Source organism: Columba livia, chromosome 9 (assembly GCF_036013475.1).
Source record: "Columba livia isolate bColLiv1 breed racing homer chromosome 9, bColLiv1.pat.W.v2, whole genome shotgun sequence".
NCBI lineage: Eukaryota > Metazoa > Chordata > Aves > Columbiformes > Columbidae > Columba > Columba livia.
In genome coordinates, this window is record NC_088610.1 from 15,966,461 (window position 1) to 15,988,641 (window position 22,181).

General features: G+C 39.7%; 1 protein-coding gene across 3 annotated transcripts in view; it reads left to right on the plus strand.

Moving 5' to 3' along the window:
• Positions 1-22,181, plus strand: part of TFDP2 (transcription factor Dp-2) — a 52,651-nt gene that overhangs the window by 16,143 nt on the left and 14,327 nt on the right. For 2 of the 3 annotated variants that reach the window (XM_065073008.1, XM_065073010.1), the window contains exons 4-10: positions 8,156-8,259; positions 11,801-11,922; positions 14,308-14,355; positions 15,611-15,773; positions 16,304-16,450; positions 18,937-19,005; positions 19,550-19,701. In XM_065073008.1, coding sequence (XP_064929080.1) covers positions 8,156-8,259; positions 11,801-11,922; positions 14,308-14,355; positions 15,611-15,773; positions 16,304-16,450; positions 18,937-19,005; positions 19,550-19,701 — 805 coding nt within the window. The remainder of the gene's footprint in view (positions 1-8,155; positions 8,260-11,800; positions 11,923-14,307; positions 14,356-15,610; positions 15,774-16,303; positions 16,451-18,936; positions 19,006-19,549; positions 19,702-22,181) is intronic. The other variant, XM_065073009.1, reaches the window with a different exon arrangement.

Consider the following 22,181-nt stretch of genomic DNA (forward strand, 5'->3'; position numbering starts at 1 on the left):
AGACAGAAAAAAAACTGGCCCTGGTTCTCATTCTTTAGTAAATGAATACTCTTGGGTTACTGGATGCAAAAGGGGGGCTTCCTCTCATGTTTTGGAGAACAGAAATGATTGTTGCTGTTCTTAGCCTTGGGGACAGACCTGTATGTATCTGTTAGGCAAGTGTTCTTCTGAAGTTTTGTCAGGGAGTGTTTGGAGAAACTCCTGGTGTGTCCCTTGCTAATAAGACTGACACACTCCTGGGTGTAGGCAGAACCTTGGTGCCTAATAAAGTTACTTGACAACAGCTAAGGCACTCCATTATTTAGGCAAAATCCTGGTTTAAGTGGCAAGATGCCTTTGTGGAGTTGCCCCATTCTGTTAACATTAAGTATAATAGTTCAAGTTAGTTCTCAAGTGGGTATAATTAGGTTTGTGAATGAGTTAGATAGTGACAGTTCAGGTGTGGTTTTGGGGTGATTGTTTCAAGCTGTGAATGAATTAAATCAGACACACTATAGCATTCATGTTGAAAAGTTGCACCTGTAATCAGAAGAATTTAAAATTTCACCTGGGAGAGAATCCCAGTCAATAAATTAAGCACTTGTGGTTTTGTAATCTTGTTCATATATATCACAGAAATGGAAAATCAAATATTTTGCTGCTGATTCCAAGTAGAAGGCACATCTGTATTGCCACTTGGTCACTTGTCCCATAAAGCCACCTCACCTTCCCTCTGTGCATCCACATGGATGTCTGTGGCTGTGAGCACTCCTTTCTAGGTTAAGGAGTAGTCTCAAAGCTACCTGATCTGCTAAATGTTGGAGATGCCTAGGTATGAAGCCGTGTAATACAATAAAGGTTTGCAATCAGACATTACTTGCAAAATTATTTTAGTAGTCAAAGCCGCAGCTGCTTCTCAGCTGTAAATTCAGTGAGTTGTAGTGCCATCAGGTGAGCACTCCAACACACCTGAAATGAGTTAATTTGTTACCTTTTGCGGTGCCAGGTAAAGGGACAGCGTGTCCTGAAGATTCTTTTGAACAAAATGACATATGTAAAGAACTCCCAATTTGAGAGCAACTGCAGATTTAAAAGATTTCTACTTGATGTGTGCAGTTGTGCAGAACAAGCTGAGGTGTGGTGGGCTGGGGCAGAGGAGCCATTGCTGCCCACCCTGCCGGCCACCCACCAAGGGAGGGCAGAACGGGACCTGCAGCCATACCGCTCCTGCTCTGGTAAAGCACCTTGTCCCTGGCACCAAGCGGTGTTGCTGCTATGGGGTTTGTGCCTTGGCTTTGCTCCTATGGGGTACTGATGTTTCTTGCCTCAAGACTCTGTAGCTTGAGCAAATTTCAACTCACTATGTTTCCAGGTGCTGCTACCTTGGTCGTACTGTGGTGTGGGACTGGCTGAATTAAAATTGTCCGTCTGAATTTAGGAATATCAGCGTGAATGACAATATTTACAACTGCACAGATGTGCAAAAAGAGGCTTCGTTTGGGCAGGTTTGGGACTGCGCGCATGTGCTGCCCCGCGGGCGCCCCCCCGCAGCCTGGCCAAGCCTGTATGAGTGCCTGGGAGCGGAGTGGGCTGGCTGGCTGGGCAGCAGACAGTCTGCACAGCATTATGGCAAACGGGCAGCTGAAATGTGCAGGCTGTGCATGGTATGGCAGAGGGTTGTGCTGCTGTCCAGGGGAACCTCCGCAGGCTGGAGAAATTCATCACCGCACCAGTGCAGGCTGCGGTGGCTGGCTCTGTAGAAGGGGACCTGGGGGTGCTGGTAGGGAGCAAACTGACCATGAGCCAGCGATGGGTGCTAATGGTGCCCTGGGCTGCATGGGAGGAGTGTCTGACAGGAGGACAAGCCCGCCACTCAGCCCTAGCGAGGCCCTGGGGTGCTGTGTCCTAAGAGACACAGACCTCGTGGAGAGGATCCAGCCAAGGGCCATTGAGATCATGAAGGGACTGGAACATCTCTCACAGGAAAGGCTGAGAGAGCCGGGAGTGTTGTCTGAAGAAGAGAAGGCTCAGGGACGAACTTACCAATGTATATAAATACCTGAAGGGAAGGTGCCTAGAGGCTGGAGCCATGGGTTTTTCAGTGGTGCCCAGAGGCAAAGGACAGAGACTGAAATACAGGAGGTTTTGTCTGAACATCAGGAAGCAGGTTTTTTTACTGTGAGAGTGACTGACCACTGATACAGGTTGCCCAGGGAGATTGTGGAGTCTCCATCCTTGCAGATATTCAAAAGCCGTCTGGGCATGGTTCTCGCCAGCCTGCTCTGGCTGACCCTGCTTGAGCAGGTAGGTTGGACAAGATGACATCCAGAGGTCACTCCCAACTGTTCTGTGTACAGATTCTTGTAACTTTGCTTGTTAAGTATGTATTTTACCAAGAATAGTTTGTTTAGGTTGGGAGGTGGTTTTTAGGTATGATTTAATGTTTTCATAAACTTAAAAAGTTGGGGTTTGATCAGAATTTTTACAATTACGACAAAAACAACAGCAAAATCAGTACAAATTATCAGGAAGGCTTGTTTTTTTTTGAAAAAAAAATCTTAACAGACTTTAAGCCAGAAACTCCCAATGAGAATTAGTTTCTCAAAAAAAACAAGACATCTCCTGTAACAAGGCTGTTTCTTTCAAAAATCATAGCTGCTCGTAGGAATAAGAAATAATACATCTGATATAAATGGAAAAAAATCTAGTGAGGATTAACTTGTATTTGATAGGTTGCATTTTTAATTGAACTGTTTCCAAGGTCTTGTTTTGGCATGCTTTACCTTATTTTAAAAGAGATCTGCTAAAATGACCAAGACAACAGAATCAATAGGTTATTGATAGGCCCACACTTGGTACTTTGAGATTCTTACAGCTGTTAACTCCTATATATTTGTCTCAAAATGAACAGTAGAAGACTGAAAATGTACTGGTCAGTATAAGCCTGAAGTACACTGAAATATCATCTGCTCAGTTTTGCTTTTTCTTTTCTACAGATCTCTGATTTCATATATTTCTAGATATGTATGTGCTTCTACAGACCTTATGGAATTTTAAAAGTTAGGTTTATAGCCTACTAAGTTTGTGCAATAAGCAAATGAAGAAATGTAGCAAGAAAATATATGTATATTAATAGCATGTTAATAATTCAGTTTTTCTATGTGTTTTTATAATATTGTGTCCTGCTCTTGGAGATCAATTCATGTTTTAGCATAATAGAAGAGCCAGAGGAAACATCACATGTTATCGCAAAATATCCTAGTGGACTTTCGATACTTCACAACTCTGAACTGGGTTTTTTACCATCGGTTACCATCAGGTGTAGGCTGTATTATTTAAAATGGCTGTTTGTTGATACACTTTAAAAATGTGTGACTTTCTTTCAGAGCTCTGAATATGAAATCCAAATTACCAACACTTCCCTGGTGTTTTGTCTAAAAATTCAAAGACTTGTTTTATTGATATACACATTTTGTATGACCCCAGCTGGTTGGTCTGTGCTTCCCATCATCTATGGTTTCCTTCAAACCGGCTGTGACAGATTCTATAGATTCTCCAATTTACATTGTTTCTGAATATCTTTGCAACTAAGCTGCAGACCTGGAAGATTTGGTTATACAATTAAAAAAAAAAAAAATCACTAAAACTTCTTTAGCTTCATATTCGTATAGGAGTCCATGCTGTTTGTGTGAAGTTAAGCTATTTAGGGTACCACATAACGATTTAAAGTTAGTCTTGTGAAGTGGTTAGTTACTGTGTGCATGTAAGCCAAGCACACAAGTACATAAACATGAATAACTTTGTTTTGTGACTGCCTGAAGCTGAACGTCATTTAAATTGAATTCTTCTCTCTGTGTGCAAGTACAACTATTTTGCAAATGCCAGAAAGAATAATAGTTATGTAGTGTTCATTTTTTTCTAAATATGAAAGAAGAACATCGCTGTTTTTTCTCCATGAGAAGCAACAACAGTGGTGACTGAGGGATGGAAAAATAATTCATGTAGAAGAGAAGTGCTTTTGTTCTAAGAGAAATAAGAGAAACATATATATGTCCACTGACAGATTTTTATTTGGAATTTGCATCAGTGAAGAGCATGCTCAGTTTGTGGCGGTTTTGTATATATTGCAGTCAAAGCCTCTCTCTGAGAGCTGTGAGCAGGTTTCTTTCCCATGTGCTAGGTTTTCCATTGGTAAAATGGGAATAATGATGCTGACCTCCTTTGTGCTTTAAAAGTACTGCTGAGAAACATTATATAAGAATTGAGTATTATTATACAAATCATTCTAGTCTGATCCATCTCTGCTGACCTTTTTCATCCATGCAGTAAGATTACCGTGACTAGGAGGCTGACGGGTCTCATTGTGCTCAGCTTATCACTGTACACACTGCTGGCTTTCAGTGAAACGGTGTAATCTTTTTTTGTCCCCAAATGACGGCTGTTATTAAGACGTGGAATTTGATCATGTTTAAAGCCTTTACAACTGCTATATGATAAAGTATAAATAATTAGTTTGGTGAACACTGCTTTTTGAACACAGAAATCCGTTGAATATTTTTTAGGTGATCTAGAAACGGTGTGACATCTCCTTCCTCCTCCTGCTTTTTCTATGCTGTTTTACAAATAAGACTTGAAGAGATTGTTCTTGTTGATGCTTGTTGTTTTGTAATACTACCTTGCCGTCAAAACATTAGAAATTACTAGTTCCTCAGCAAACAAAGGTGCGCTAACCTCAAAAATTGGTGTAACATGCAGCTAGTCATCTGAGCAAACAAGTGCCTGCTCTCTGAGCCAGTTGTACTTGGGTTTGTGGTGGTGCTCTCATTGCGCTGGGACAGGTCCTGCCAGCACCGGGTCTGCCCGTGACAGCTGTGTCCCTCGGACCCAGCTGCCCTGGGGCGAGGGCTGCAGGCTGGGATGCTTTTGGAAGCTGGACTTCTCTGTTTCGAGGAGGGTGGTGACTCTGACCGCTAAATGTGTCTCTTCAGGTTGGGGTTCTGATGTGAGCTGTTTGGAAATGCATTAACTTTTTGCACCAACTAACAGAACCCACTGTCGTGTTTGCTATGAAGAGAAATGGGAAGGTGGTGTTTCTACCATTCAATATTTGGAGAAGTTGAGATCACATGAGTATCTGGACTATGACACTATTTTTGAAAAGAAACAAACAGGAGAGAGGGAATGTTTTCTTTGTAATTGAGAAAACATTTTGTTTACAATTTTTTTCAACTGTTGACAAACAAACAAAATGACCTCTTATTGTGAAAAAAATGGTTACTCTTCTGTCCACAGTGGATGACAGAGACTTCACTCAAAAAGAAACAGGTCCCTTTCCATCCTGTCTATGTTTAAACGTTGGCACATTCACATATGTGTATTTACCCATAAACAAATATAAAAGGAAGGATGAGGGCAGGGAAATGTTTATTTGAAAACTTAAACAACTCTTAAGATCATTTTAACACTGCTGCTGCCAAATGGGGATTTGTGTAGGGATTAGAATATGAGGATCTCCTTTACTGACAGTAACTCTAGCCAGAAAGTCTTTTAAAGGTGTCATATGGAAGTGACTGTCTTTTTAGAAACTAGATCAAGTAATTTGAACAACCTTGTATTTACTGAAGTTGCCCTATTGGTGACCGTGTACATTAATCTAGGAAGCCTTTTAAATGAAGTGCAGCAGTAGCTCTTAATTAGTATTTTTTCCAGGGCTGCTACAATGAATCTGGTGGTTGTGTGCGGCTTTGGCCATGGGTATTGTATTCTTAAGCTACAGTTTTCAGAGAGCCTGCATGTGTCTGCATGTCTATATACATACATGTGTATGTTAAAAACTATTGCCCAGTGAAAATAGATTACAATCTACATGCCATGTGTTGAGAAAGGAGCAAACGGTGTGCACAGCGATTGATGTGTATGTTTGACTGTGCGGCACAGTGGGTCTGGCATGTCTCCATCTGGCACTGAGAAACGTGACGTGACGGTGCCTCGGGCCAGGAAGTGTCGCTGGGGACAACTCGGTGAGGTGGCTCTCTGGTAAGGGAACTGTAAGCCAAGTGCTGACGCTTCTGAATTTCACTGCACTTTGCCTCTCACCTTATGTTGTTGGCACCAGAGAAAGTAACTTATTTCTTTTCTCTGGTAAGAAAAGGGACAAAGAGAAATAGCTTGAGAGCTGATGTCAGAGAAAAGGGGGTCAAAAGTTGCAGCTGCAGCAGAAAAGAGTAAAAATTCTACAGCAGTACTGGGAAGTGACGGGAACATCACTGATGACAACAGCCTGCAATGACGGGGGAGACTAGGTTTTGATGAGAATATGCCAGCACAGTTTAGAAAATCCTGGGTAAAATCCTGTGGCAGAAGAAAAACTGACAAGTAACTGGCCAGTTTTGAGAACTATTTTGAGCTCAAAATGTGAACACAGTGTATGTAAATCATGAATTACTGTTGTCTTGTGCACTCTGGCACTACCTCGCAAAAAGTGTTTCCTAATGGAGCGAGGATTTACTGGGGGGGGCGGGGTTACAAGTGCAGAGGTCTTATAAGTTCTTTTTTTCTGGGTGAGTTAGGTAACTGAATAAATTATTCAATTTATTGAATAAAGAATAAGCAAGCTTCTTCTGAAGATGTTCTCAGATACAGATCTGCCTTTTGAAAAATTAATGTTAAGTAGTAGTGTTACTCAGATGCCAAAGGAATTTGCACAGAATGTTAGAACATCCTTGTCTCAACTTGTAAATATTTCTCATATCTCTTTGCATATGTCTACATCTTTTCTACTTCTGTGCTGTAACTACAGAAGATCCTTTAAGTATTCTTTTTCTCTCAATTGCGTTGCTTTTGCTTTGTATTACAGAGACATTACACTGAATTTGATTTTCCAGTTACCTCATGGCATAATATAGGTGTACTGAAATAAGAAAAGACAACAGTTCAGGACCAACTGAGAAGAGAAAAGTGGGCAGTGGAGAAGAACAGGTTATATGGGAAAAGACCAGGGAACAGAGATGTCAGACACCCCTGAGTCAGCTTGGGGCCGTCTGTGCTGGGCTGAGTGTTGGCCAGGTCCTGTGGTAGGAGGACAGGGCAGGGCGGGGGTGAACTCTGGGCTCTGCACTCTTCTGAAGGAACCTGTCACCTCAGATGCCTCCGGTTTCTGTCAGCTGGTGTTGGAGAGCATCAGTAGCTCTTCAGGAGCCAGTCCTTGTCCTGACAGCTCATGAGCACAGCTGAGGCAGTGGTGGCTCTTCCTTATATTTGCCTCCAGACCCACCACTGTTTGTCTCCATTTTGAATAAATGGGGGGAGGCGTTTGACTGATTGATTCCCAGCTCTCTTGCTTTGAAACTGTCATAGAAACAGGAGCTGCTGCCGCCACAGTGTCCACAGATAAGTGTGTTCACCACTTTGAGTGGCTTGTGTGCACCACTTTGAACACTTGTGGGCTAATGGTAGTGCTGTATAACAGTTTTGATTAAGACATTAAGTCTGAATAATCAAGGCCACAAGATAGGATGTGGAATAGAGGAGGAGCGGCAGCATTTGTGAGGCTCTCAGCGTAGAGGATGAGTTAGATCCGTAAGCAATCCAGGATCACAGAAATGGTGAATATCTTGGGATGAGAACATGCTGGGATGGCTGCCTTTATCTTGATGTCCAGTGTCCTGCTCATTTACTGTAGCTAGAGCTGTAAAGGTGTCAGATTAGTCCATCTGCTCAGCGATGGGCTGTGATATGCTTACTTCACTGGTGTTTGTAGAATACTTCAGGATAGTCAGATGCGGAGTGATTGATACAATATTTTGTATACATGTATACAATATTTTGTACACATGGTTATGATTATAAATAGGATTTGTATGCTGACTTTAATTTGAACTTTTAATGCTGAGGTATGGCAGGCTGTGTGTTCTTTGTCTTAAGCAAGAAGAAATTGTTTCTGGAAATAAAATACTAACATGTAATTTTAAAGGTGAACTAATGAAAGTATAGTTTTGTGAGGTGTCCTTCTGATGCCTGCTAAAAAGTCAGGAAGCTGCTATGTGAGAGTGTTGTTTGTACAAGACAAAAAAGCTAACCTGATTCCAGAATGTTAAAATGATGTGAGAATTAGCCAAAGCGTTATTCATAGGTAATAGGCAGTAATTTAAAACTCTCTTTTTACTGCTCTTTTTAGGTAATATTTCAATAATCACATTACCAGTTTCCAGCACCAACTCCCCAACTAAGATTTTGCCAAAAACCTTAGGACCAGTCAATGTGAATGTTGGACCCCAAATGGTAAGTTTTGTAACTTTGCTAATGCTAATTTGTAACTAGCTGTGCCACTTCCTGCTGATGTGATAGGGAGGCATGACAAACAAGGTTGTGAGCTGTGCTGGGGACTTGCCGCGTGCTGCCCCAGCTGCAGGGCTGCTGTAGAGCCAGCTGGAGGGTCACGGTGAGTTTGGCTAGCCAGCACCGGCCCTGAGCGGCACCTGGGGGACAGCTGTCTTCTGGCTTGAGTGGCACTGAAACAACTTTGCCAGTTGACATTTTACCCATTACTCAAAAGTATATTAAGAAAAATAAATCTCATAAAGTATGTTATTGATACTCTCTGAATATTTTGAGTCATGTTCTCACCACTAAATCTTCAGCATTGCCAAAGAGTAAATGTCTTGATGTGTCCCTAGAGATTTAACTTGTTGAAACTACTCTTCTTAAAACTGTCTTTTCCTGTGGATGGTAACAGTGTATGAGCCTATATTGCCGTTCCAGGGATTTTAGATCTGATTTTGAGAAAAAATTTATTTTCTTTTTGTAGGCAGTACAGTGAACTGGTTCTAGTAACCTGATGCCTACTTGCCAAGCACTTAGTCTAAGTACAAGAACCATTTGATAGTTTCATTAATAATTGTGGTGGGTCCTTCTCACATCAGCAGTCATCACTGTTCTTCAATGGTTTTGATTCTGGTTGGACAGACAGGCCCAGCATTACAGCCACCCCCCAGCTGCTTTCTCCCTGCCTGCAGCACTAGGCACTGCCTGGCTGCCAGTCGTGTTCCTCGGTGCGTCCGTACTGATGCAAGTACTGCTGGAGCATGTGCCCTGTAGCATTCCACTGGAGTCGTTCTACCACAACATATGTATTTTGGGAGTGCAATAAATAATAGCCAAGAACAGGGGAGAGCAGTCAGTTAATGCAGTACCTACTCTGACGAGTGATTTCTCAGGGCCCTGCTTTAGGTTTAAATGAACCCTAGTTCATAGTTTCAGTGCTATAGCAGGTAGCAGTGCTAGAGCTACTGCGTGGTGTGGACACATTTTATTTTGTTCTGCTGCTTTACAAAGATAGATCTGTATTGAGAAAACTTTTTTTTATTAAAGAGCCATTGACACAGGCCTCCTAAGACATCCAGTGTATGGCTGTGTTGTGTGCCAGACCATTGAAAAGTGAATGCTCACAAGTTCTCAATAGTGGAAATGTTTGCACTCCTTTTGCATCACACCTGCACTAGAAAAATCCTGCTGCGTTGAGGGGCTTTTGCCTTTATTTAACCCCACTGTAGGTTACAGCCCTGTGGCTGCACCAGGTCCTTCACACCAGCACACGGTCCTGGGGTCGGTGGGTGGGCTGCTGGCCGAGCGGTGACCGTGGGGCTGGATCCCTTGGGGTACGGCTGTGCAAACAGTGAAATCAGCACTGTCTGCGGGCTGCATTCTGCTGTACGGGTGTTTGTTACAGTTGCTTTAGATTCAGTCTGTAGGTGTAAATCTAACAGCATAAGTATTACTGATAAAATGTTTGTGCTTAATTACAAGGATTTAACACATCCTACAGCTGCTCTATTTCCTAAATTAGGATGAGGTTTTATTTTTCTGGTCTATGCTATGCACTGCATTTATTTGATTACTTCAGGCACACTGCAAAAATGTTTGCTGTTAAGATGGAATTAGTCCTTTGCAATCGCTCAGTGTAAGAATTCTTGTGAACGCAAACACTCAATAGTAAATGTAAAAGCGACACAAAAAAACCCCACTGATTTGTACAGGTGTGACCTCTGTGTCCCTGCAGCCCTGAAAGTGCAGCTGTGGCAGCAGCTGTCGGCAGAGGCTGCTGTGCAGGTGCAGGGGTCAGTCTGGGGAGCGGCAGCCGGGTGCCCCACTAGGTGGCACCAGGGGACAGAAGACGTGGGACAGGCCGCTCTGGAAACAACCCAACTGACTGTGCCACCTCAGTTTGTTACTGCGGTCACCACAAGAAAATTGTGAGGAGATTGAACATAAAATACTCTTTTGATCTGTGATTTAGAGCAATGTGAAACCTCAGGGAGGGGGGATGTGGTGAAACACCATTTCAGCATGCAAAATGTTTAAAATCTTTTCTCCCTGACATGCGTCCACCATATGCTGGCAGAATCATATGCATATTGGAAATAAATGTTATTATAGTGTTGCAAGAAATTGATATAAAAAGTTGCTGGATTGATGTGTAATTGAAATATTGCATTACTGATTCTCACATACCACTGTAACATCAGTGCTGAACTTGAGCTCTAAAAAATTAATCATTCTGTCACAAAATGTTTCTGACTTTAAGCCAATGTAGCAGTAAGTTGATGGAAGTCGATACCCTTCCTGTACCTGCATGCTGTGTGTAGGGCAGCCAGCAAGGGATCTTTTGTTCATCAGTATCAATCAGAAAATGTCTAACTTGTACCTGTGTTTTGGTTTTCCTAAATTTCTGTTTTCACTTGTTTCTGTCAAGCTATCCAGTTGCAAAGATAAATAAGATAAATTTATGTCTTTAAGATAAAAAATACATACGTGTCATCACAGTGTGGTTTCGGGAGGGATGTGAAATAATGCTCAGTGAGCTAAGGCAATGGGAAATTCTGCAGAGAGCGTTTTTTATACTTGTTTATACAATATTGATGGATACCAAATGAAGTATCTACCCTATACTTACATGGGTGTTGGGTGTTAAATTGTAAAAGAAACTATGAAGTTTAATACAGTAGGTATTCAAAACGTCACTAACAAATGGAGTGAAGTGAAACAACGTTGAAAAAAAAGGCAAAAGGAATTGTCCAGGAAGCTTTGGTTTGAATCTTCCTATAATGGAATCAAAATAATTTAACTTGTGTTTTATTTTAATGATTAACTAATTCATACTGTTTCATTTTTAAATACTAAGTTCCTTATGGGACCTCCTTTAAAGAATGAACTTAGATGTGATATAAAAGTTGAGATCAAGTGTCTTAGTGGTAACAACCATTGTACTTACGTACAGTTCACCAGGTTTGAATAAATGTAAATTCTGTCTGTACTGTACAGACTTTACATTTAACTCCTTAGGTACAATGTTGTACTATTAGCTTGCTGGAATGCCTTGAGACCTTGTGAATGCTAGAAACGGCAGGGAGTATTTTGCCTTTGGGGCCAAAGACAGAAAATTGCAAGAGACAAATCCATTGGAAAGCAGGCGTTATTGATTACAGTGATCAATAAATTGCTTAGACCCTACTCTTTCAAAGAAACAATTAGATGGATACAGATGCAGATCTGTCATACCTAGTAATTATTTCTGTTTTTCTAGATCTTGTCCATATGAATAATACAGTAATATGGTACAAAAAGTAAAAAAATTCACAGCATTTTAATTACTTTAATGTGTGAAGAACTTCTGATGACATCTCTTGTGTGTATTTCGACTGCAGCTTGCATCTGGTACAGAACTGTTATTTTTTTTCTCAGTACCATGCTTAATATGAATTTTGGGCTGTGGTAACCTCTGTTTTCTTAAGAGAGCTGTGTTTTTTATTTCTAAATGTCATAGATCATAAGCACATCACAAAGACTGACCAATTCAGGGAGTGTTCTGATTGGAAGTCCGTATAACCCAGCTCCAACAATGGTCACACAGACACACATAACAGAAGCTTCTGGCTGGGTCCCAGGGTAAGATTTTTGTTTTATTTAAAGATGAGGATCTGTTCTGATTTTTTTCCTTTATTTACACTGCTGTATCTATATGTTGGGTTACAGCTTCCAGTTCTTGCACAACTAAAAGGAGCATGCTCTCTGGCCTATTATGCATTTTCAATGTCTGGAGCATGTCAACGTAGAAGTACAAGCACCAGTCACTTCACAATCTGTTTTAATTTTGTTTGTTGGCAGTAACTGTTTCTTTGTGAAATTGGAGATTCACAAATTCATGAGTCCTGTTAAAAGCAACCTATATTTTTTTAAGTTTGTGGTATATCCAAGTAGCTTTGCTGTTGAGCATATCAGTGGGTGCCAACAGGGTAGGGACTGTCAAAAACATTTCAAGAGGCGTTTAAGAATAAATCTCTTCTGGAAAATTTAAAAAGTAATAAATGTTATATTTTTATTACTATTTTACAGTAGCAACAAGTTTTCATGGGTTTCTGAGGTACTCCAGAGTAACATGACTATCTTGATCTCTTCTAAGGAAATCTGGTCTTTACAGTATTTCATTTTTTTTTTAAATACCAGTACTGCTGAGCTATCTCAAGACACCTGTAGTGCTTTGCCTCTGAAAATTACAAAGTAATTTGTTTCTGTATCTGTGTGAATATTTCTAAACAGGTGATCAATGTCATTAGTACCTTTTCAGCTTTAGAGATGGGAAAATGAAGCATATAGGACATGGCAAAAATGAGAGTATAATGTTTATACCTTGACTTTCTTCATTCTGTGCTGTAAAAAAGGACTGTCATAGGCTTTTACTTCCCAGTCACTATATTCCCACCATAGAGTGGATTTTTAATGATTATGTATTTATTTCCTCAAATACCTTTTGAATCCCCTTAGTTCTGATTTTATTTGAAAAAGGAATTGTCAAGTATTACTTTGTTTCTGCAAATTTTGTGAAATGTGGAGGCCAGGCAGAAGTCCTTTCAGTGCCCAGAGGAGGCAAAAGCTGTAGTGTCTGTTCACAGCTAGCTACACCAGAGAATCAGAGCCCATTAGCCTTCTTAAGCTTCATCCAAACCCAGGTGATGGAGATGCCCAGAGAGAAGCATAGTTGCAGTGCATCAACCACCCATCAAGGAGAAGCACCATCTCTCTATTTGCATACTGGCAAAACTGTAGGCACAGTATTTCCAACGAGACTAACTATTATTTTGCTGATAAAAAGGAGCAAGATGTTCTCCAAACTGACTGATCAGTGTTGATCCCTGCAGAAGTGCATACAGTAGCTCATATTTTCATCTGAAGATCAGAGGTGAGGAAGGGTCTGTGGTATTGTTGAACTGAAGTGGCAAACCCTTGCTGAAAATGGTTCCAGAGGACTGTATGTCCAGACTCCTCGCTTCATCCATTGTTTACTCGTCTTCACTGATTCCAAATTGTTTCCAAAATCAAATGAGACAAGAGCATGTTCATTCACAGAGCTCTGTACAACCTGTACAAGCCTCCGCCCCTGTGGCTGCTTTCAGACCCCCGCAGCACAGCTGGAGCCGGTAAGGACCATGGACAGAGTCACAGATCCCCTGCAGCTGCCGAGAGCTGCCCATCGCCCAACCAAACACATGCCGTTTGCCATCGGTTTTGTTCAGCGCCCTTCATAACGTCAGGTTTTTAGCTGTGTAAGTATCTGCTGTGAACCCTGGTTTTGAAACTGCAGGGTGACAACATGAAGTAATTTACCAATGGCTCTCAAGCAATGTGCATTGTATTGGCCGCAAGAATAAAATACAAGTTTGGAATGCAACTTCTGAAGTCTGCTTGCTGCAGCTAATAGACAGACCAACACGGAACCTAGCAGTGACTGCTACTCCTATGTGAAGTTCATGTCCACTGCTTCTTCAGAGTGTCTCTCTTCAGCTCTGTATGCATCAGCTCTCATGTGAACTTGTTTAGTGTTTTTTGTTTAAAGATATGAAAACATTCAGTGTCCTGAAAATATAGGATATAGCTTATGTGCCGTTTAAAGGCATTTTTCTTCCACATGGAGGAATTTTAAATAGGAATTTTTCAAAGGAGCTCAGCATCTCCTTTTTGATGGGATTTGGGTATTTAGGTCACATCAGCATTTTCTGTAGTTCCAGATGAAGTGGCTTCCCTAAAATCACACATGCAAAGCATGGTAAAATTGAGACTAGAACACGTCTGACAGTGAGCTCAGATAACCTCCAAAGTCCGAACCACCTTCTCTGCAAGTTTGTCAAGCTGTGTGTGTGTGTGCGTGCTATTTTCTCCTTTCAGTAAACATGTAACAGCAAGCATTAGTACCCAGCTAGGCCCCAAATACATTTCTTTTGTTTGGTCTGGATATATAATGTTATTTTAATCTAAGTTTGAATTGTCTTTTCTTAGGGACAGAAAGCGGACTCGAGAATTTATAGAATCAGACTTTTCAGAAGGGTGAGTATTATTGAATGGTCATACCTGTTTTACTTCTTCAAATCTGCCCTTCAGAGAGATTGGTTGCCAGTTCCCACTTTCAGCAGTTTTCACTCCTCCACGTAAAAACTATCTTGTATGTTATTCCTTGTAGTTATAATTTATTACTCTTTATTACTTCCTGAAAAATACATTTACTGTTACTGATGAGTGGGAGCTGTGAAAAACAAACACATCTTCAGAAACAGGGTTGTTCTGCTTTTCTGTGTGACAAATACTTGTAAGCAGATGATGTTTTCTTTGCTTCCGAAATTTCTTTGAATGCATTCATGGTGGTTTTATTTGTTTACCTATCAGGAGTTATGTTGAGTAACTACGTAGGAATTAGAAATGATAGTGTTTCTTTTAAACCTTCTGCTGTTCCTTTCCACTCTTCCTTTTCTTCTGTCTTTCTTTCCAGTGTTCAGCTTTCTTAAATACATTCAAAATTTTGAAAAGCATTCTTGTATTTTAATGTTTTCCTTAGCTTGTTGACAGAACTAAGCCTTCTTCTGTAACATAATCAATCTCTCTGAAACATATTATCAAACCAACCTGTAAAACAGTAATTTAAAACAAAACACAGAGCTAAGTTTTTTAAAGGCTTCTGTTAACATATGCATCCAATTCTAGCTTGTGTGGTAAAACAAATTGCTCCTGTTGTTTTCCATTGCCATTATCTAAGCTCCTGCTTTTCTGGAGAAAGAAAATGAATGGAAAATAACCCTGACCTTGCCAGTTATTAACTCTGGCACCATAAAAACTAGTGAATATGTACTTATGCTCAGTCTTAACTATATGATGGCACAGATATTAAACTTGGTGGCTAGGAGAAATAAGGTACCTTCTGCTTTGTTGTAAACAGAGATGTCTGAGTCTTTCTATTTTAAGCACAAACATGAGAGTTCCCTGGAAATCTGGCTTCCAGGCACATAAACACCCTGTGAGATTTCCACCCCCCTTTTTTTTGGTTGCTCTTTTGTGAAACTACCTAGAGATCAATTGAAAATTGAGGTTTTTTTAAGCATCTACCGAGTAGCAAAGGGGAAGGGGCACCAGTACTGTTTTGTAAAAAACAAGAAACTGACTCCAAAAAGCAGAACAGTTTTATTTTTCGTTTAGGTAGTACATAGTGTCATGAGTCCTGATTCTTGTTGCAAAAGGTAGGCATTTTGCTGTGGAACAAAGTAGCTTATTAACATTCAGTGTATTAAAATAATCGCTTTTCTCCTTCCAGTAAGAGAAGCAAAAAAGGAGATAAAAATGGGAAAGGCCTGAGGCATTTTTCAATGAAAGTATGTGAAAAAGTTCAACGCAAAGGAACGACTTCATACAATGAAGTTGCTGATGAGCTGGTATCAGAATTCACAAATTCTAATAGCCACCCAGCTACGGATTCGGTAAGCAAATACGTGTTGAAATTTGTTATACCGTTGTAAAATTGTCTGGTTTATCATGGAGTTCTGTCCCTCCAGTTTCTGTGCTGTCCTGCCACACTCTATACTTACCTTCACTTACTTAAGTACTACCCAAATATAAAGACTTACCCATTGAAAATTAAAATGAAGAATTGAACTTCCTCTAAATTATACACAAAACAGAGAAGTCTGTGAAAATAATTCTCTTTTAAAAAAGGCTACTCTTGTACCCACCGTATGTGGTCTTGTCAGGCTTTTCAACTGTAACAGACATGCCGTGGAGGGAATTTGCTGTCCCGAGGCTTCAGGCAGACCTGAAGCTTCCATGTGCAACCAGACGCGCTCAGGTGGTGCCCGGGTAGCAACGCAGGTGAGGGCACGATGTTTAACGCCACCAACTGGGACTGCAACTTTGGATTTTTATCTTCTACATATCTATGAAGGATGTGCTCAGTGGTTTTTTTTCCTCTTTGAATTCTTTTGTGGTAATTAATGCTCCATTGTTTTCTTAGCAGGCTTATGATCAGAAGAATATTAGACGGAGAGTTTACGATGCCCTTAATGTCCTGATGGCAATGAACATAATTTCAAAGGAGAAGAAGGAAATCAGATGGATCGGCCTTCCTACAAACTCTGCTCAGGAATGTCAGAATCTAGAGGTAAAGTGAAGTAGGTGGGGAATTCTGTACAGGTCACAGGTTGTGGTACTGGAGCTGCTCTGCTTCAGACCAGGCATTTTTCTCAATTTGAACCGGATTGGGTTTGATTCTTGCACACTATGAAAATACAACTTTTGATATTTGAATAAACTGAAAGGATGTGTTTATATATGCTTAGTTCAGTTCTGTTTAGCATACATTACATGAAGTTAAAAAAAAGCCTGTTTACCTTCCAAAATGGACATTCATCAATTCAAGGATTATTGTTAAGATTAAAGTCTGTAGTAGCCTGAAATAACCGGAAGAAAATAAAAATAATTTATGGTGCAGTTATGCTTACAGAATGGCATACATTTGAAAGCAGACCAATTTTCTATGTACGTCTGTACTTGGAAATGCCATTCAAAGGAAATTAAACTCAGAAATAATTCCTGCTAGGATGTCAAATAGTAGTTATGAACTGGCAGGGGAAAATGAAGTTTTACTTATTGGTTATTTCCATTGTTTTTCCAGCAGGCTAAGAGTTACTGTGTTTTTGCAGGGATGCCAGAATTTATGTGCACAAATGTTTGTCCTTCAGGCCAAATGCTCTATAAATAAAAAGCACAAGTTACTGTATTTACTGCAGAGTGCTGTAATGACTGTAAATACATCTTAGTATGTATTACATTTGTGATACTTGTGACAGTAAATATCTCAAAAGGTGGGTGGGAGGCCTCTCCAGCACAGAATAATTTTTTGTGCAGGTTCATTTACATCCATTTTCTTTCTAAATGTGGTAAAAAAAAGCTTTTACTCTCCTTGTCCATTACAGCAACTTGGAAAATACATCCACCCAAGGAGTTAGCATGTGTTCAGTCATCATACTCTGGGAGTCTTTTTTTAAAAAGATTATGGATAAATTTTACATGCATTCATGTGAATGCATTATCTTCAGTATAGGTTATTGTTACAAATACAGAACTTGAATTTCGTTGTGTCATCTACCACGATCATGGGCAGTTCACTGTTTCAGGCTCTAATTACATACGCACAAAATGGAAGCCAGGCATATTTCCTTAAAATGTTGCTTTGTATGACGTAATAGAAGAGAATAGAAAATCAAGCTGCATTTTCCTGGTTTCAAAATCAAAATTAATTTTGCTTTTAAAGCTGTATAAAGTGACAACTCTTCTTACAGCGTAATTTTATAATAAGATTACCAGTACAAAAATGAGAAATCAGTACAAAAACCTTATTATATAGAAGCCATGTCTAAATTATATCTGTACTGTTTATTGGTTTTAAGAGTTACATATTTGACCCAGCAAAAAAAGTCATCTACGGTGCTCTGAAGGAAGCATTTTAAACATTGAAGTGTGTGGGGAGGGGAACCACCACAAAGCAACATTGTAAATAAAATAGGGGGGTTTAGGCCAGCTGATTCATATAGTTTCAGTGGTTGAATGAACAGGTAATTATAAGAGCTTAAAATTTTGGGGAGCACTGATAAAGTGCTGGCACCAACAGGATGATGAGGAAAAATAGTTTTTAAACGTTATGACTACTGTCCAATTCTTTAGTGTTGGCCCAGAACATTACTGGAAATCCTGTTGGTTGGCTGCATCTGCAGTGTCAGTAGGCACCTACTGGCAGGACTGTTGCTGTCCCAGACACTGCAGGCTTAGGTTGAAGATGGCTTTGCCACCTAAACTGGCATTAACAACTCTGTTGCAAGAAACTGATTCTGTGCTCATGTACAAAATGTTGCCTCTACCTCCTTTTTGTTGCTGAAATCTTGTAAGTTTAACTGTATCTCAATGAGTAGTCCAAACAAAAAATGGAGGTCACTGTTAAGATGCAGGTGCTGATCCTGAGCCCGGTCTCCACACATTGATGTCTGGTAGCTTACAGCTAGGAGGACAGTGGAAGGGACGTGCAGCATTCCAAAGAGGGGAGGGCAGGAAGAGGGAAAAACAAAAAAAACCAAACAACACACACAAAACCAACCAAACAAAACCCCCCACACCAAACAGACAAACAAAAACATCCACAAAACCAACCAACCAACACCAACCGCACAACCCAAAGCAGCCCCTCAAGCAAGTATTTAGTTTGGTGCTAATCAGCACTCAGCGCACAATACAAAAGGAATGGGTGAGCAAATAATACGGTCTCTTGTAATAATTGCATCTTTACTGAAGTTAAAAATTGTTGACAAAGAAAGCAATTACAGTTTGCCAGACCTGTTCTATGGAGAAACTCATGTGAATATGCAATTAATCTGTTTGAAAAAAGAAAAAAACATACGACGAATGGGTAGGGTCAAAAAGACTTGTTTTATTTACTTACCATGCTATGGAATTCACCACCATTTACAATGCAAGCACAGAGTTCCGTACTGGCGCTAGCACACTGGTCTAGCTCTAAAGCCTGTGCAGTTTGACACAATGGAACATACAAGGTAACTAAGTAATTATTTTGATGCATTTACATTTATTTTTTAGATAGAAAAACAGAAGCGGATTGAAAGGATAGAACAGAAGAGAGCCCAACTACAAGAACTGCTGCTGCAGGTATATTTAATTTTAATTATTTTTATAATAGAAATCATCAAGTGCAGATCTGACACATTAGAACTTCTGAAGTTCTTTCTAGATTTGTTTAGCAGCTGTGATATACTACGGAGAAAGGTTTCACACTGGTGACCTTTCTAGATTCTAGTAGGGGGACCTCTTACCCTCACTTTCTGGTTCGTTTTTACCTCTTGTCAAACAGCATGCTGCATCTTCATGCCACCAGGTTCTGTGAGTGTCTGCTGAAGCTTGGTCAACGTTAGTAGCAATGGGAGCAACTAACTCCTGAGTCCCTTTTGTTGACCTCAAGTCCCCCCAGAGTTCCCTTCTCTAAGTAGTTCTTAATGGAAAATGTCTCTTAAGTTTGTGTTTAACTCGTGTTTCTGGTGAGCTTCACTACTGCAAAGAGGAGGTCAGGCCACAATTTACTTTTTGACAGAAAATTACTGGAGGTATTGAGAGTTAGTAAATAAGAGATATGTAGTTCCACTTGCTGGAAACATTGGTGTCTCTTATTGTCAGTGATCATTCTTTCTTTCTACAGCAAATAGCATTCAAAAATTTGGTACAAAGAAATCAGCAAAACGAACAACAAAATCAAGGCCCTCCAGCTTTGAACTCAACAATACAGCTGCCTTTCTTAATAGTCAACACTAGCAAAAGAACTGTTATAGACTGCAGCATATCAAGTGATAAGTGAGTATTTATGGAATCAATTTTTAGAATTCTGTTTCTTTTGTGGACTGGAATTTTTCTTTGAACAAATGAGATAAGTTTTTATAGTTTACTGATTACGTGTTTAAATTTGCTACTGTGACTTCAGGGGGGTGTTTTGTTTTGTTTTTTTTGATATTTATTGCAACTGCAGTAGTAATAGGAATAAGCTTATCAACATTGCTTTACAGCCACTAGTTAAAACAGGCTGCCTTCCATTGTTGTAAAAGGTACTTGAGACTGACATTTCAAAGAGCATTTACTGCACAGAAGAGATAACCGAAGCAAGTTAGATACTAGGATAGCACTAACTTTTAGTAAAGCCATGTGCTAGTGCTTCTGAATTCTTATTCCTCATATGCCATAAATGTATTTAGTCAGAAACACAAGGTGATTCATGTGACACAAAAGTAACATCCTAGAGGTGATAACAACTTTGAAAGTGTCTTTTAATAGCAAAAAGGTTGTACCTAGCTCTTACAAGGAAAAAAAGGAAGGAAATTATATAGAAATTTGAAATGTTGCTATAATTGCACTCTTATCTTAATCGGAAAATCTTCCACTTAGGTACTGCTGGGTGCTTGTGTTCATCATCCTGTGAAAATATGACTAAAAGTATGAGGCACTGTTATGTTAACTCCTAATCAGATCACAACTAGTTTATTAGCTGAAAATAGCTGGCTTTGCTTTAATACTGTAGATTATACAGATTTCACTCTATGGCATACAAATCCCATACTGAACTTCAAGTCAATTAACATACAGCAAAAATAGACAGTCTCCAGTAAGCTAAGCACCAACATGGAAAAAAGCAATACTATTAAAAGTTGAATTTTTGTAGAAAATTAGACTGAAGTCGAATACATTCTGTGACAAAACATTTGAACATTCCCATCAGCACTGCAGTTCAGCAAGTTGGGAACTTTAGGATCAATATTGATTTGGCTTAACTATACTCTTCTTTTATAGGCATGCTATTTAGTTTTTACTGCACTTTTGAACAGTGCTCTATATTTAGGTTTGAAGTTGTTAGAAGGTGGACAATTTAGTACTGAAACTTCAGAACTGCTGCTTTGAACTTGTCAGAGATTAAACTGGCATTTGGGATCTAGAGAAGTGTAACATGCTTCTAAGATCTCAAATTGTAAGAAAACACTACTACTAGAAATAAGCGCACCAAAGTTATTTAAGTTGTTGATATTTCAGTTTATATAACTGAGCTTCAGTATTACTGTCATCTGGAGATCATTAAGTGTACCACCCAAATTAAACAAGCTTTCCATTGCGGTTTTTATTCGTGCAACTGATTAATGGCAGCAGCAGTATACAGATAGTGCCAAAAACTGCTGGTGTTTAAACCACTGCTACATTGATCTGCTAAATAAGGCAGTTGGCAAAAGTGGTTACTCAGTTTGGAGAACTCAGATTCTCTAGTATGTTGGCGAGTGTTTGTGCTGCCTAATCCCATCACTGGTCAAGTGGAGTGCTTGCCCTTCAGTTGCTTTCAACCTCAGTTAATAACTCACTGTTGTAATGGGCTTCCATTTGCCTTTCTTCTAAAAACAGTTATATAAACCATTGATTGGTCAGTATCTCTGATACAACAGCAGAAAGTCCCATGAACAGATAACCTCACAGCATTAGCCACTCAAATTTTATTTACAGAGGATCCTCCAGAACAAAATACTTGCTTGGAAAAAAAAGGTACATATCAGGGGGATTTAGCATCATGAGGAACATAAGCTTGTGTTTTCTAAGTTTTTTCCTATGCAAGAACAGGCTTTATTCAGGCAAAACAGAATGAAATTTCTCATGTGTGAAACAAAGACGTTATTGGGCAAGTTTTGTTTAGAGTTTGAGAAGGCAGAGAGTGCCAAGCAACTTACTGGGAATGACATTTCTGAAGCTGGAGTAAAGCACAGTCTTCAGAGAAGAATGAAGAAGTTGAAAATTATGTTGAAAAGCTGAGGAACCTGAACAGAAAAAATGAATTTAGTGTATATGGTGCTTCTATATAAATGCTGTAGGTCTTAAAAGAAAGACAAGGAAACAGAATACCTAGTTTTAAACACACATTCAGACGCAATAGAAGTATCAGAAATTAGAACATCTCTAACAGGAAATGCAGGTGATCTCACCATTGGAGATACAATGCTGTACATTACAGGAAACATGTAGGAAGTAGACCCTTGTACCCTTAGAGAAAGAATTACCTGCAAGAGCAGAAAATCTAGATTAAATTCATTGTGGATCAAATTTGCACTTACCATGGGAAAGGGACGGGAACATTACCCAAACTTTGCATACGCAGCACTGGCCTCTGGACCTAGCGTTAACAAAAGTTGATTTATCCGTGACAGCCAAAATAATGCTGCAAATTGTTAGAAAAAGAAAAAGTAAGAAAGACCTACAATCTAAAACCAGGTATGTGCAGTCTTTTATATCTGGAATATTATATGCTG